Consider the following 16,415-nt stretch of genomic DNA (forward strand, 5'->3'; position numbering starts at 1 on the left):
CTTCGCTCCTCACAAGACCTCCTACTTTCTAGCTCCCTGGTCTCCACCTCTCACGCCCGACTGCAGGACTTCTCCAGGACTTCCCCCATCCTCTGGAACTCACTACCCCAATCCATCAGACTGTCGCCTACCCTCCTCACCTTTAGGCGCACCCTGAAAACCCATCTCTTCAGGGAAGTCTACCCCGCCCTCACCTAACAGCCGATCTCCTCCTACCACTCCATCCCCCACAGCCACTTCCTCCTGTACCACTATCCCCTCCCTCCTAGATTGTAAGTTCGAAAGAGCAGGGCCCTCGAACCCCTTGTGTATTGTATTGTTACTGTATTGTCTCATGTACTGTCCCCCACTATAATGTACAGCGCTGAGCAAACCTTTTAGCGCCATATAAATCCTGTATAATAATAATAATAATTATTTTCTTAATCTGTCTTGCAATTTAAACTATGTAGCTTTGGGAAAGGATGGGGGGAGCTATTATCTTGGCATCAGTGCAGCCATTTTCTGTAGCATTAAAGCCTTCCTTTCTGCAGTTGCCTATAATTTTGGACATGGCTAGACAGACTGACCTAGCGTGGTTGACCCCCATTTAGCGAGTGGTGTCCTAGTTTCCTCCTTATGTGTGTGGACAGATAGCTGTCTGATCACGTCGACAGGGCTTGTCAGGGATGGCCGTGCGAGCGCTCTTTCCCCACCCCAAACTTGCAGCCAATTTTTGTTTCTTGCTTGTGACCCTGCAAAGCTCTGAGTAGCAGCTGCTCTCTCGATCAGTTGACCTGGTAAGATGAGCTTTTCCATGAACTGCAGTGGGCGTCTGCATCGGTCGTTTGCCTTACAGTGAGATGAGATGAGTGTCCCTTAAATAGATAGGAAGGCAGAGCTATAAAAAGGGGGGTTTTGTGTGCCGCTTTTGCTCCTGTGGAATTGGTCATCAGCCTTCAGATCTGTGTCTCAGGGCGACGGACCCTTAAAAACAAACTTTTTTTCAAAAGTGGCCTAAGGATTTGCCACGGTCGGTGGAGCAGTACCCAAAACCCGATTCTACTTTTTGTGGAGACAATCTATCAGACAGCGCTGGCGCTAAGTTCACCTTCCGCCACCCCCGATCACGGCATCCTCAAGATGAAGTTGTACCCTACCCGGCAGTCGCGGAGCCTGAGGTCGACGCGGTCAGTGCGTTTTCCAAACGAAGTTGTCTTCTTGGATCACATTCGACAGGGTGACCTGGAGCAAGTTGGGAGGTTTATACGTGCTAGAAAAGTGACACTGGATAAAATCTACTTAACAGGTGAGGGCATCAATAGTCAATAGATAAGGAGCTGACAGAATAATGACTTTTTGGGGGGGATTTGGTCAAACTGTTCCAGCAGGTAAAGGAAGCCTTGCTGAAGATCTTTAAAAATAGCCACAAATGTTGCGCACCATGGCTCTCTGCCTCCGGGGGTTTGCCCACTCTTGGTCATAATTGTAAGCTCCAACGAGTTGGACCCTCTCCACCAATGGCATGAGTTTGTAGGTGGCACTTGTTTGTTTGCTGCTCGGGAGATGTTTACTTTCAACGAGGTACAACGTCTAATGCAGGGCTTGTACTTTTTAGCTATTTTTTTTTTAAGTTTTGATGAAGAACATCTGTAGATGTTGACCCAAAAAGACTGGTGGTACCAGATGCAGAATAAAGCATTTCTGTAGATATTCAAAAATACTAGAAACAAATTTTCATTGGTTGGCAACTAATAGGGGAGAAAATTCTAATAAAGCATGAACATACTATAACATCAAGAACTCTATATACTTACGTGATGATTCAGGGGTGGACTGACCATTTGGAAACTCGGGCACTGCTCGAGGGCCCGGGGTCAGTAGGGGGCCCCATGAGATGCCCCTGGTACCTTTTTCATAGGCTTTTTTGAGTTTGGGCAAGGACACAGGGGTCTCATGATCCCCTATTGCCCGGGGGCCCCATGAGTTGTCAGTCCGCCCCGGTGATGATTATTGGTCTTCGGACAACCTCGACCAATACAATGTGATAAAGTGATAAAGAAAAGTAGAGGCTTATTTTGACCCAAAGAAAAATATTTTTTCGACAAACGCACTAAAAATTGTAGAAAATTGTATTAAATAATTCTAAAGCTCATATGGGGCGTAATATAGACTAATGTACAAACGTGGGCATTATATATATTGTCTATATGTTGAGAGATTGACATATTTGATATATTTCTATATGTCTTTATAAGACATATCTGAAGGTGAATTGATTCCTGTCCAAATTGGCCCTAGTATGTGTATGTATGAATGTGAGTTAGGGACCTTAGATTGTACACCCCTTGAGGGTTAGGGACTGATGTGAATGTACAATATATATATAAAGTGCTGTGTAAATTGACGGCGCAATATAAGTACCTGAAATAAATAAATAAATATCTGGAGAACTATAGATATGATAATATCAGTCAATATATTTGTTGGTTAAAAATTTAAGAGAATTGTATTCAATAATTCTGAAAGCACAAATAAGGAGTAATATGACTAGAAGAATGTACAGCTTAAATATTGTCTTTATATATTGAGAGATTGAGGTATTTCTATATGTCTATCTAAGACATATCTGGAGAGATATAGACATGATAATATCAGTCATTATATTAACTAGAAATTGGAGGAAATTGTATTAAAAAATTCTAAAGGCTCAAATAAGGCATAATATATCCAGAAGAATGTACAAGTTGGGCATATAGACAGGATTTTTGTAAAAACTAGAGTTTAGTGTCATTTTAAGACCAATCAGTTTTAGAGCAGGGGTCTCCAAACTTTCTAAACAAAGGGCAAATTTACCATCCTTTAGAATTTATGGGGGCCAGACTATGGTCAATGGGAGTAGAAAACATCAATGGGAAAAAATTAGCACCTTCTTTGGTGTAAGTGGGAGGAATTGTGCCCCATCATTGGTGTCATTGGACCCATTGTTGGTAGGATTGGAGAAATTGTTCCACATCATTGGTGTCATTGAGAGAAATTGTGCCTTTTCATTGGCATCATTGGACCCCATTGTTGGTGTTATTGGGAGGAACTGTTTCCCATCGTTGGTGTCAGTGGGCCCCATTTGCTGTTGTCATTGGAAGGAATTGTGCCCCTTCATTGGTGTCAGTAGGGGGGCTTATACCCCATTGTTGGTATCAGTGAGTGAAAAAGTGCCCCAAGGGCGGAATTAAAGCAAGCAAAGGGCTGTTTTGGCCCCTCCAGTTTGGAGACCATTGTATTAGGGGGTTGATTTTAGCAAAAATACTGATTTCACCAATGGTACAATTTTGCATACTGAACTGCCGATGTAAAATCCACTCTTTTCTTTTTTTACAGGATGTTTTTTTTTGTGTATTTAAAGGATAAGTTCACCTTCTAAAAAAATTATAAATGCACATTTTTTTGCAGGTAAAAAAAAGTGCATTTGTTATTTTTTGTTTCTAGAGTCTCTAAAGCATTGCACCAGCGATCAATAAGAGGGGGGGTCCATTCGTAACATGTTACATCCTGAATATGGTAACAATGTAACATGTTGCAAAAGGTGAACTTATCCTTTAAGATCATTTAGTTTATTTGATTTAGCATTCCTGGTATTTGTGTTTTTTTATGTATTTGATCTCTATTTGGTACTGTCGCTATAAATGTAACTTTTGTCCATTCACTCTTTCTGTGAAAAAAAGAACAGTAATATAATGAGGGTATCAAAAGGGCCCTTTTTGGCTCTGGAACAGGTCCAGAATCAGTAAAAGAAGCTTTCATATACCCTGAGGAGCCAATTGCACCTTTCAAAATTACCAAGCCACCCTAATGTTGCCTTCCTAATTGACTCCAATGCATTCCCATAAAATTTGGGAGAAATGAAACCATTCAGTTTTGCCTTTTCCTAGTCAGAATCATTATCGCTGAACGATTGTACAACAGTCAGATTTCTTGAACCCTGCCTTATGTCTATTGTTATCTTCAGAATTTGTTTTTGAATGCTCAGTTGACCATATGGTCAGCATTTCTCTATAAAGTTAGCCAACAAAGTCAACTTTAACATTTTTTAATAGACACGGAAATAGGGATAAAGAAAAGTAGAAGCTGATTTTGTCCCCACAGATAAAAGAAAAATATTTCCGCAAATCGAATAAAAAATTATAGAAATATTTATTTAATAAAAGCTTATATGGGGCATAATAAAGCCAGCGTAATGGACAAACTCGGGCATGGTAAGCCTTGGAGTACAAGATGGACTAATCAGATGAAGAATAAACATAATACTACAAATATAACTATGTATCCCTATATCATAGCTGATATTATCATGTCTATACCTCTCCAGGTATGTCTTATACAGAAATATGTCAGTCTCTCAATACATAGACAATATTTAATCATTTTATAGTAATATGTAGCGCTACCCTCTTGAGTGTCACTGTGTTGTGGGTATCTCTAAGCTTCCCTCCACACAGCCAGACAACTGGTATTCTTCACACAGACTTGTATCCAGAGACAGTGACCAGTCCATGAACTTGGTTTTGTTGGTTTATTAGGGGAATTCAACTTGGACAGGGAAATTGGGATTATGGGATGCCCAATTCGACTTGAAATAATGGAAGGGGGACACATCTTTCTTATGAACAAAGCAGATCCTGAACTTTCCTTTTCCTGAAAGCTGTCGGTCGTTATGGATCAGTAGCAGCTGCCCCTTATGGGCGATGGACTAGCAGCTCTTCAAAAATCACTTTGCTTTCTGTAGATATATGCAGAGATTCCTTCCCCCTTTGGAGCTACTCCCAGCTCCTTGGCGCCTAGAGAAACTACCAACCCTCCTGGCTTCTCGGAAGATCTCCCGGATCAAGAATAAAAGGATTGAGCTCAATGCTGTCCTTGGAAAGCTTGCTATGTGTGGCAATCTTTCCCCTTGTAGATCCCAAAGTGTGCTGTACTCACACGGTCCTCTTTGTTCCCTGGTGCTCCAGGCCTGATCCCATCTGCATCTCTCTAGAGAATGTATCCTCCTGGGCCAGACCGAGCCCAGCCTAGAGGCTGCCCCCCCAGACCTAGGGGGCCCCTCCTAGACTCCTCAGTCTCCCCAGCACTCCATCTTCCACCCGACTCCCCTGTCAGCCTGACTCTCCTATACTTATAGGCCAGTCCACCACTCTACCAGGGCCTCCAAGCCTGGGATTGGCCGGACCCCCCATGAATATGCAGATTAGGCCTCCACCCCTTCTTCTTACCAACCTCTGGAAGGTTCTATGATCCTCCAGAGCCAGGAGGAGGTGAAAGAGCCACAACCTGTAGAGTCATCCAGCAGACCTGCAATAACCGGACCTTAATCGCGAGTCACACAATGATTTTACTTATCATTCACTACATAGTTCTAGTAGCACACTAGAGGGTGCTACAAATAGTTTATATAGACAAGGACCCGTTCCCAGCCTGTGAACAGACAATGAAAGAGAATCGGCACCGTGAGGAGCTCTCTCTACTCCTATCAGCATGCTTCTTGTCGGGCACATGAATTAATTGGCTTCTTGTGCTGCTTCTTCCTCTGACTCACCAGCCCTGCTATACAGAAGCTGCAAGACGCTGATATCAGGTCAATTTCAGGTGCTTAAACTGCTTGCGTTTAAAAAATACATTGAGTGATGTTTCAAGAGTTAAATGGTTGTTCATGCATTTGATACCAGTAAAAAGGCCAAATACTTACCTTATCCCTTGCTCCTGCAGGTTTCCTCCTTGCTTAAGGTGTACCCAACTCAGCCTCTTTTCTTAGGCACTCGGGGTCGCTGGCACTTTGGCATGATCAAGTACAATGGAAGGCCAATGAGGAAAGAACAAAGAGAGGGCGCACGGGCCTAGTGCATTACCATAAAAAATGTTTAATAAAAAATAAAGTAGGTGTTGTACTCACAAATGACGATATAGTCAAGGCACATCATAAAGAACAGCTGGGTCAACACCGCGCTGAGTAACAGTCCACAATAGGGAGTGTAGACATCCAATAGGCTGACGCATTTCGAGGACTTGCCTCTTCTTCAGCTCTGAGGAAGCTGACTGTTACTCAGCACGGTGTTGACCCAGTCCGCCCCTGTCCTGGAGTTCTGTTGCAATAGGTTACGTTGGATACAAATTCTCCAGAAGAAAAAAATAGAAATAGGGAAATCCTAAAGTATCCTAAAAAAGTAGAATATGAACTGTGACCACTAAATTTTGTCTCCCAGGCATGGGTGCTTTGCACGAAGCCGTCCTCTCTGGGAATCTGGAATGCGTCAAGCTGTTGGTAAAATATGGAGCGGACATTGAGCAAAGAGATGAAAACGGCTGGACCCCTCTGCACATGGCGTGTAGTGACGCACATCCGCACATTGCCAGGTGAGCGCTGTGATGGGACCAAGACTAACCTCTTACAGTATGTATTGTAAAGAAAAATGGGCAGAAAGATGAATTAATAAGGTGGTTGGAAATAAATGATTTGTTTTTAGTGAGAGGTGGTAACCAACTGGTTTTGGGAGATTCCAAATGCTCCTTCTCAAGGGCTTCAGATATCATTCTGTTTACAGGAGCTGCTTCAGCAATAACCACGGAACATGGAGGACTGGTGACCTCTCAGGGTCAGAAGTCAGGCTCAGAAACCAATAGCTCTAGCAGTAGAGAGGCTCCCACTGACCAGCTGGATAAGTACACAAGCCGGTCACCCTGGCGGATGACGCGGACTCAACCAAGGAGCAGGGTCTATGCACTAATGGGTATTGAGCTTTCAATGGTAGAGGTGGGTTTTGCTGCATGTTAGTACCAGGTTGCAGTCCTTAAGATCACCCCACCAGGAGGTGAGCAAGCCAGGGTCCAGTAGCAATTATAGCAGGTAGGGATCAAGCAGAAGCGCAGTCAGTAACAGTAAGCAAGCCAAAGGTTGGTAACAAGTAATTGCATGTTGGGATCAAGCAGAAGCGTAGTTGAGGAACATGCCAAAAGTCAATAACATATGGTTTCAGGTTTGAATCAAGCAGAAGCATAGTTGAGGAGCAAGTCAAGAGTCAATAACAAATGGGTGCAGATTGGGATCAAGCTGAGGCATAGTTGAGGAACAAGCCAAAAGTCAATAATGAATTGCTGCAGGTTGGAATCAAAGGTCAGTAACAGGTAGTAGTAAAGATAAGGACAGTTGCAGGTATGCAAAGGAACAAGTTATCGGCTGGGGAGAGCATAGTAATCGGGCAAATAGGAAGAGCAGAGACATGACTTAAATCAGGAAGTTCATGGGAGGAACAAAGAGTGCAAGGTTCACCAGAAACCAGAGACAAGGCAAGATTGTCCAAGGGGTCAGACGAGGCAAGGTCCAGCATCTCAGGTGACACAGCATAAAGAGTCATAGCCAGGCACGGCAGATGTTGCGAGTTCAATTCTGGACCCTGGCAGTGCCTGTATGCAGAGCCTGAGACGCTGAGGGTGGTCCTTTGACAGTCCCATTCAAACACCTCTAGAAGTCAAGACAGGGTCTGCAAGGGAGGTGGAAAGGCATAAGTGCCAGGGTGCTGACACTATAGACTGGAACTTGGACTTGGTAGTACACTGAGGATGTGCCTAGTTTAGTTAAAGGCAGAGTTGGAACCCAAGTCTGGTCTAGTAAAAGCTGAGCCTGAAGGCCATCAGTGGACACAACCAGAAAAATTGCAATCAAGGGACTTTTTATGGTACTTCAATTGTACAGGCCAATATACTCCCCAACAAGATTTTTCACACTAAATGTATATCGTTGGTCAAACAACTATACACATTTTTGTAATTGATCAAATATAAATTTATTCATCTCTCATGTGTCTGTTGCAACCAACTCATATCATGCAGGATTTTTGTAGTTTCAAAGTGTTTCATGGTGCATACATCCACATCTTCAGAAGATGGATAAATTCAGTTCTGAAATATGGTCCCTAACATTTTTCAGCTTTCATCATGTATCCATACAACTAACTTACATATCAATAAAACCTTTGGCTTTGTTCAACCAGCAGGGGCTAACCCAGGGAAAATGTATTTGAAGAACCGCAAGAGCACCCCAGGAGCTCAACATCTTTGTTATACTACAACAAATAATGTTTGTCTCAATGGGTATTGCATTTCCTCAAATGGTCCCTACAAAAATTCCTCCTCCCCTCAATTTCTCTAGTTTAATCACCTTTTCCAATTTTCCTGTTCATTGCCTACCATCCATATGTCCTGAATGATAGATTATATACCCAGAATCTATTGTAAAGCCTACCTATAATAAAAATAAGGGAATATTATTTGGTGTAATATAAAAAAACCTACACCTGCAGAATTTCACTGACTGCTGCGGCTGGACTATGCACTGAGCAGTACTTACGTTGTATATTCAGGGCAGTATGCGCTCATCAATGGTGGGTGAACCTCTGATGTGAAGGGGGGGGGGCTCTGATGAGAAGGGGGGGTCTTTGGTGTGGTGGGGGACCCATGATGTGATGGGTCAACCTCTGACATGATGGGGGGACCTCTGATGTGATGGGTGAACCTTTGATGTGATGGTGGAACCTCTGATGTGATGGAGGAACCTCTGATATGAAGGGAAGACCTCATATGTGAGGGGGAGAACCTCTGATGTGATCAGAGTCGTCTGATGTGCTGGGGGAACCTCTGATGTGATGGATGAACCTCTGATTTGATGGGGGAACCACTTATGTTATAGGGACCTCTGATGTGATGGGGCCACCTCTGATGTGATGGGGAACCTCTGTTGTGATGGGAGGACCTCCAATGTGATGGGAAGACCTCTGATGTAATGGAGGGACTTCTGATGTGATGGGGCCACCTCTGATGTCATGGGGAACCTCTGTTGTGATGGGAGGACCTCCAATGTGATGGGAAGACCTCTGATGTGATGGTGGGACCTCTGATGTGATGGGGCCACCTCTGATGTCATGGGGAACCTCTGTTGTGATGGGAGGACCTCCAATGTTATGGGAAGACCTCTGATGTGATAGAGGGACCTCTGATGCGATGGGAGGACCTGTGATAGGGGACCTCTGATGTGATGGGGGAACCTCTGATGTGATGGGTGAACCTATGATATGTTTGGTGAACATCTGATATGTGGAGGAGCTCCTTTGATGTAATGGGGGGTCTTTGGTGTGACGGGGTGAAGTTAATTTCATCAAGGTAGTTGTGTTCATTGTCCCAGGCTCAGGTTTCCCAATGATTAATAACATTTATGTTGTTTACATTCTAGACTGGGGTGCCTCAAGATTTTGTATAATTTTTTAGGGTGCCACAACTGCAAAATGGTTGGAAAGCTCTGCACTAACAGATACTAAAATAGATCCTTTTCATGTGCCTTGTCATCTAATTATGAGTCAGCTTTTCAAATATAATCCTATAAATCTCTTTTGGCATTAGCTATAATCTTTGTCTGTTCCTACTTTGGGTCCATGTATTGTTTTTGACTGTACAATCCTGCTGTCACCTCATTTTAATAGTTCTAACAGACCTCATCCTCTTACTGTAGAAATTTTAGCCCTGGTTCACACTGATGCGGTGTTTTCAGTGCGAATTCCGCACCGCAGCAGAATCACACCCCGTTCATGCGAACCGCTGCGGATGTGTAAGTAAAGTTAACAACACCTTGAAAGTGGTCTGCAAAACGCGGTGCGATGTGCAGAATCGGGTCGCATAGGTGTGAATACCCATGCGTTCTGATTCTAGTGCAGACCAAAAAAAGGGTCCTGCACATTTTTGGTGAGGGTGTGTTGCAAATAGATCGCATCCAATCGCAGCGCACACAAATCGCATGTGATTTGCACAGGAATGCAGTGCGGTTCCTGTGCGAATCACATGCGATATACCGCACCGCATATATGTGAACATTCGGTTAACGTCCTGTTCTTCCTAGGGAAAGACGCCCATGAATGCAATTACATGGGAAATATTTTACACCAGATTCAAACATCAGTAAATATAATATTTCCGGTTTAAATACAAGTGTGGCCGGAGTTTTCTACATTATTTATAAATAGATCACTGATAATAACAGATAGGAAGGACAGCAAAGTATCTATTTGTCTGGTATACAACATTCAGACTTGTGTCTCTTAAACAAATGATCTTTAATCAAGCAGTGTTTGCAAGCAACCCTTTGAAGACAATAGAACAATTGCATAGTATTGACTATGTACTGTCTAAAAGGACACATACAGTACCTGCAGTTGTTTCTATTATGAACAGAAAACATTGGATCCAAACATTGCTCGAAGCAGAACACATATCTTCAATGTTAAGCTGACCATACATGGGGATCGAAATTCAGCTGGTTCAGCGGTGACTGGCCAAAGTTTGATCAATGTATGGACTAGCTGGTTGTACAGAAGATGATCTGTTGATTGGAAAGCACTAGCTGTGAGTCACAGGTGGCATGTTGGACCACTGCAGAGTGACCACTGCATCCATATCAGGGGCGGGCTGACAACTCATGGGGCCCCCCGGGCAATAGGGGATCACGGGGCCCATGTGTCCTTGCCCAAACTCAAAAAAGCCTATGAAAAAGGTACCAGGGGCATCTCATGGGGCCCCCTACTGACCCCGGGCCCTCGGGCAGTGCCCGAGTTTTCAAATGGTCAGTCCGCCCCTGATCCATACAGAGAGCAGCAATTCATCTCTGATCCCTGGTTCACATATCCACGTTCTTGTGGGCTGCGTTTTGCGCAGGCACGAGAGCCCATTCATTTGAATAGATTCCTGTGCCCCAGGACATGCAGGGAAGAAGTCCCTGCATTTCTGAAAACGCAGCCCGCACGGGAACCTCGGTTCCCAGTACGGTTGCCATTTCCAGTGTGGGCGGCATGCCATGAGAATTAATGGCACCCACCTGCGGGTCCGCATTCTTCTGTGTGGGTGGTGCGGTTGCACGGATTTTTGTGCGGATCCGCAGCGGCACCACCCGCACATATGTCAACCTAGCCTGAAGCATGACAGCAGGAGGCAGACTATTGTACTGCTTTACCAGCTGAATGAACTGTAAGGCCATCACTATACTGCACCTAGAGTCTATCCATAGTGTTGTACACGAGAGTTCAATTGGCCTTCAACCAAACAAAAAAATCACATGTAGCGCTACTCCTGTAGAAGCCGCAGTAATACTGTCCAGATTTCCAACAGTCTTCACTCTGCAGCCAGATACCTAGGCTCGTTCAAACGTTTCTTCAATGACCAGTCTAGGGCTGTTGTTTTTATTGCTTTTATTTCCTGGAGAACTTGGATGGGGTTGAGGGCGTTATGTGGGATACTTAAAAAATGAGAACTTTGTACACTTGAGGACTTAAGTATTCTTCAAGACTAGCTATGATAACGTTGGTATTTGCAGCAAACAGTAGACTTTAGCTTTAAGGTAGTAGTGGCAGTAGTAGCAATAGGTAGAAATATGTTTCTTAGAGCCTTAAGAGCAGAGAACCTAAAAGTAGTAGTCAGGGGCGGACTGACAACTCATGGGGCCCCCGGGCAATAGGGGATCATGGGGCCCCTGTGTCCTTGCCCAAACTCAAAAAAGCCTATGAAAAGGTACCAGGGGCATCTCATGGGGCCCCCTCCGGAAGAGCTTTGTCCACCTAACCTACTACTTAGGTGGACAAAGCTCTTCCAGACACCAGAAGGTATCTCCTTTAACTGGACCTGCAGCTGACTCCCTAGCACCAGAAAGGTATTAGCAGCACAAAGTCTCTATGATCCTTCAGAAGTGTCTGTACAAAAGGCCCTAGGACAGCCGGTTGCCCTCCTCGGTGACACCAGACCAGACCTTCAGTAGATGGCCCCTCAGTCAGCTCTTAGCAGACCTGAGGCCTATGACAACAGATGCAGTATCATTGCCTGGGAGGACAGCATGCCATCTCCATAAAAGGAGAGAGAGGGGCGCCAGACTAAGTGCAGTATTTGACAATCATTTATTGCACACAATGGTATGTACCTCGCAAGAGGGAAGTAGTTAGCAAGCATGGGTACATAGGGACGTCATCCAGAAGAGGTTCCAGAGGCAGAGAAGAGAGAGGGTAGATGGACATCTGGGGGCCACGACTGTGGTGAAAGCCAGTTCTCCTGACAAGAGGTAAGTAGTTAGCAAGCATGGGTACATAGGGACGTCATCCAGAAGAGGTTCCAGAGGCAGAGAAGAGAGGGGGTAGATGGACAACTGGGGGCCACGGCTGTGGTGAGAGCCAGGCCTCCTGACTCACATCAAGTCCTCTGCAGCATGCTAACTACTTACCTCTTGTGAGTTACATACCATTGTGTGCAATAAATGACTGTCAAATACTGCACTTAGTCTGGTGCCCCTCTCTCTCCTTTTATCTTCCACTACAGAGTCCAGCTTAACTCTATATGGTGCTGCCTCATGACTGTGCTATCCTAATAGCTGAATACCTCCCTACTACCTATGGGACTGTATTATTTAACCCCATCTCTCCAGCGCCAATATATCACCTATTGTTACACACTGAAGCCTTCATTGTGCTATGGAGAGCCTTTATCTACAGTATTCTAATAGCTGAATACCTCCCTACTACCTATGGGACTGTATTATTTAAACCCATCTCTCCAGCGCCAATATATCACCTATTGTTACACACTCAAGCCTTCATTGTGCTACGGAGAGCCTTTATCTATTCTAATAGCTGAATACCTCCCGACTACCTATGGGACTGTATTATTATTTTTTTTTTTTAATATTAACAATTTTTATTGATTTTCCACATATATATAAAACATCACAGGAGAAAAAAGAAGCACATCAATGGAGAAATCTGCATGGATACAAACATAATAATGACATATAGTTACACTGAGGAGGCTCTCAAAACTAAGCATCTGTAGAAAGGCGGGAGGAGGAGAAATTGTCCCATGGGTGCCACACTGCCTCGAACACAGGAATCGAACAGGCGTGTATAGAAGTCAGGTACTCCATCTGTCGCACATCAGCAATAGTTTTAACCAACATGGACATCGAAGGAGGTATAGAAGATAGCCAACACATAGGAATGGGACTGTATTATTTAACCCCATCTCTCCAATATATCACCTATTGTTACACACTCAAGCCTTCATTGTGCTACGGAGAGCCTTTATCTATTTTAATAGCTGAATACCTCCTGACTACCTATGGGACTGTAATATTTAACCCCACCTCTCCAGTGCCAATATGTTACCTAATGCCCCCTCCATGCTGGACCAGTCCTATAGAGGAAAAGACCCAGAGCCCAGTGTGCTGAATATATACAGTTTCCCAGCATGCCTTCAGAGCCTGCCTCTCTGGGATAGGCCAGGGCTGTATCAATATTCATGCTACCAATCTCCTAGCTCCACACCTATCATCCAGAAACTTCTCAAGTTTTCTGGATGCAGAGGAAGCTATCAGGCTGGTTGAAGCGGAACTCACTTAGCAGACCTGACTAGCAGAACACAGCAATACCCATCACAGTGTGCAACTATGCTTTTATCTAACAACAATCACAACCACACTAACTACAATGTGGCAACTAAATTTAATTATCAAAACACATACTATGGGCAGCACAGTGGATATGTGGTTAGCACTTCTGCCTAGAAGCACTAGGGTTGTCAGTTCAAATCTCAACCACAGCACAGCCTGCCTGGAGTTTGCATGTTCTCCCTGTGCTTGCGTGGGTTTCCTCTGGATACTCTGGTTTCCTCCCACGCTCTAAAGACATGCTGGTAGGTTAATTGGCTCCTGTCTAAATTGGCCCTAGTGTTTGAATGTGAGCTAGGGGCTCTTTGAGGGTTAGGGACTGATGGGAATATACAATATATGTAAAGCGCTGTGTAAATTGATGGTGCTATATAAGTACCTGTAATAAATAAATGATGCTCAACCTAGCACCTATGTAGTAGGGTGCTACACACCTAACCTGGCCCGTCTTTGACAGCAGCCATGTGTTCTTCAGTCTGCAACAACCCCTGAAGGAGACTGGCCTGTCACATCTTGAGAGTCTGTGACATAAGACCCCATGACATTTTTTCCAAGTGATCACTCAAGAACAACAGCAGGTCACCTTTTGGGATAAGGCCAGAGGATTTCTCGTGAATTTCCAGATGACAGATTTCTTAATGTGGGACCAAATTAAAAAACAAAAAAGAACTCCAAGAAGTCATTGAAAAATTATTTTAGTACATTTGCTCAAAAGTTTTACAATTATTTTCAGATCAGCCTATGTAATATCTTAAGATCTTTAAAATCAGCACAAACTAGCTAAAAATTGAACAGTAAAAATGTGAATAAAACAGTATTTGCATACTTTGGAGGATTTTAGGTTTTTCTTCTTCTATGCTGGCTGCTTCCTTTCTCTATACTACCCAGTGCTCATATGCTACTGTTTATACTAGCTAAAAATTGAACTCAGGCTTGCAGCAGAAGTAGGAGTGGCAGCTTGATGGGTTAGAGATAGGGACTACTTACAGGGGATTATGGGACCATTAACCATGCTCTTATATGGAAATTCCTGAACTAAAACACTTGGAGGGATATTTGTATGGTTGGGTTGAAAAAAAAGGGCATATGTCCAAGTTCAACCAATAGAAAAATAACCTAATTAATTAAAACCTAGAACCTGGGCCAGTGCTTCCACTAGGCAAACTAGGCAGCCGCCTAGGGCGCACTGCCATCTAGGGTTGCCTGGCACTCACTCTGTGTGGGATGTCATCACATCATGATCGATTCTTCAGCTGAGAGGAGGGGCGGCGGGGGGGAAGAATGGACAGAGGTAGATGCTGGGTGTCTTGGGCCAGTGTAGCAGCTGAGCTGCCACTCCTTCCAGTGATCCTCTCAGACTCAGTCCCTTACTGCAAGCCGGCTGGTGATCTCTGTGGAGTTCCAGCCCTTCTCTTCTTATTCATCATTGGAAGCGGAGCTGCACCTGCGGAGTACACTGTGTGAGTGTGACCCAGCCAGCCATCTATAACATGTGCAATGTGTCAGTGAGTGATGACATCATCACGATCCCACAGCCTGCTCTTCTAGTGCTTGCTGGGCCTGCTGATCTGTGTCAGTGGTCATGTATTGTGTCGGATCTGTCACTGTGTGGGATCGCTCAGTTCAGGTGTTCTCTCTGTGTGTGTGGGCTGGGCTGCCTGCTGTCACAGCATTTTATGATTTTAAGAATACCCCAAGAATACGATTCCTTCCTGATCCCCAAAGTAATCAGATATTCCATGGATAAGCAATCTCTGGTTTTGTCACTCATAATACTTTTGGCCATATAGTTGGTGTGATGGTCAGGTGTACACAAACATTTGGCCATATAGTGTACACTGCATTTCTTACTGCCATTGGTTTTATCAGAGTATGTACAGCCCCTGACTCCGCACCGTTAAAAAAAAAAAGGTCAACATTCACGGCTACCATGTTTGCATCCTGATAAGTTCTCTTTAACCACCAATTAACTTTCTCATAAAATTCAGTGGGATTCTGAAGATTTTAAAAATCTTCCTGGTTCTTGTTGTGTGTAAGGCACATGCCTATTTAGAGTGAAAGTTCCTCTGAATAGCCCCCCCCCCCCCACACACACTGCAGGAGACCACTCCAAGTAAGTATGGTTAGTGTCAGAGCCTATCCTGGTGGATGATGAAAGAATTTTCAGTCACTAGCCCCCTTCCCATGGGACAATGTTTGGGCTTAGCGATTAAATGCTCAGACCTAAATACCATCACATATGGGATTTCACATGTTCCTCTGTACCTGAAAACCAAGCTCTATTAAAGCAATGGAGTGGGGAGGCAGTGAGAGAGCATGGTTTGGCAGATTGATGGGTGGTGTCAAGAGCCTTTGTCGTTTTGCCGTGAATTGGCAATTTATCTCTTTATATATGAATGTAACACCCTACTAGTTTAGTCAGGGGGAGCTAGATCCTAATGGATAGCTGGTTAGTAGCTCAGGCGTAATAGCCAGAGGGGTCACATTGTGGACAGGGCTGAGAGGCTCTGCAGGTCAACCCCTTTGGAATATCCCCCTGCTCTGAGGCTTTTGGAGGAGGGTTTTGGAGGCAGTGGTTGGATCTGAGGAGTGGTTGTCTGCACTCTTGATCCCCAATCCCCAACAGAAGGCTTGGCAAGGGGCTGGACTCCCTTAAAAAGTGTTGGAGCCTGCTCAGCAGCAGCATTGTGGTGGTGGCAGAGGTGTAGAGAGTTGGATGAAGATGTGTGGCTGCTAGGAGGCCTAGTGAGATGGGGCCTGCCTGTGAGCCTGAAGCCAGAAAGGAGGAAAACTCAGCATTCACTGGCCCCTTGAGAGAGGACCACCTGTATGGCAGGTAAGGAGCAGCCCAGCTGATAGGCCTGGTAGCAGCAGCCAACCCACAAGCGGTACAGGAAAGGAGTGAGTGGGTAGGGGAAGGAGC

At 44.5% G+C, this 16,415-nt stretch overlaps 1 protein-coding gene across 1 annotated transcript in view; it reads left to right on the forward strand.

Annotated features, from left to right (window-relative positions):
- The first annotated feature begins 881 nt into the window (after window positions 1-881).
- PPP1R27 (protein phosphatase 1 regulatory subunit 27) overlaps window positions 882-16,415 on the forward strand; it is a 48,856-nt gene continuing 33,322 nt past the window's right edge. The window contains exons 1-2 of the mRNA XM_089657511.1: window positions 882-1,288; window positions 6,234-6,384. Coding sequence (XP_089513637.1) covers window positions 1,123-1,288; window positions 6,234-6,384 — 317 coding nt within the window. The 5' untranslated portion in view covers window positions 882-1,122. The remainder of the gene's footprint in view (window positions 1,289-6,233; window positions 6,385-16,415) is intronic.

This window comes from Staurois parvus, unplaced genomic scaffold (genome assembly GCF_062004578.1).
Source record: "Staurois parvus isolate SC_StPar_1 unplaced genomic scaffold, SC_StPar_1.0 ptg001008l, whole genome shotgun sequence".
NCBI classification, from domain to species: domain Eukaryota; kingdom Metazoa; phylum Chordata; class Amphibia; order Anura; family Ranidae; genus Staurois; species Staurois parvus.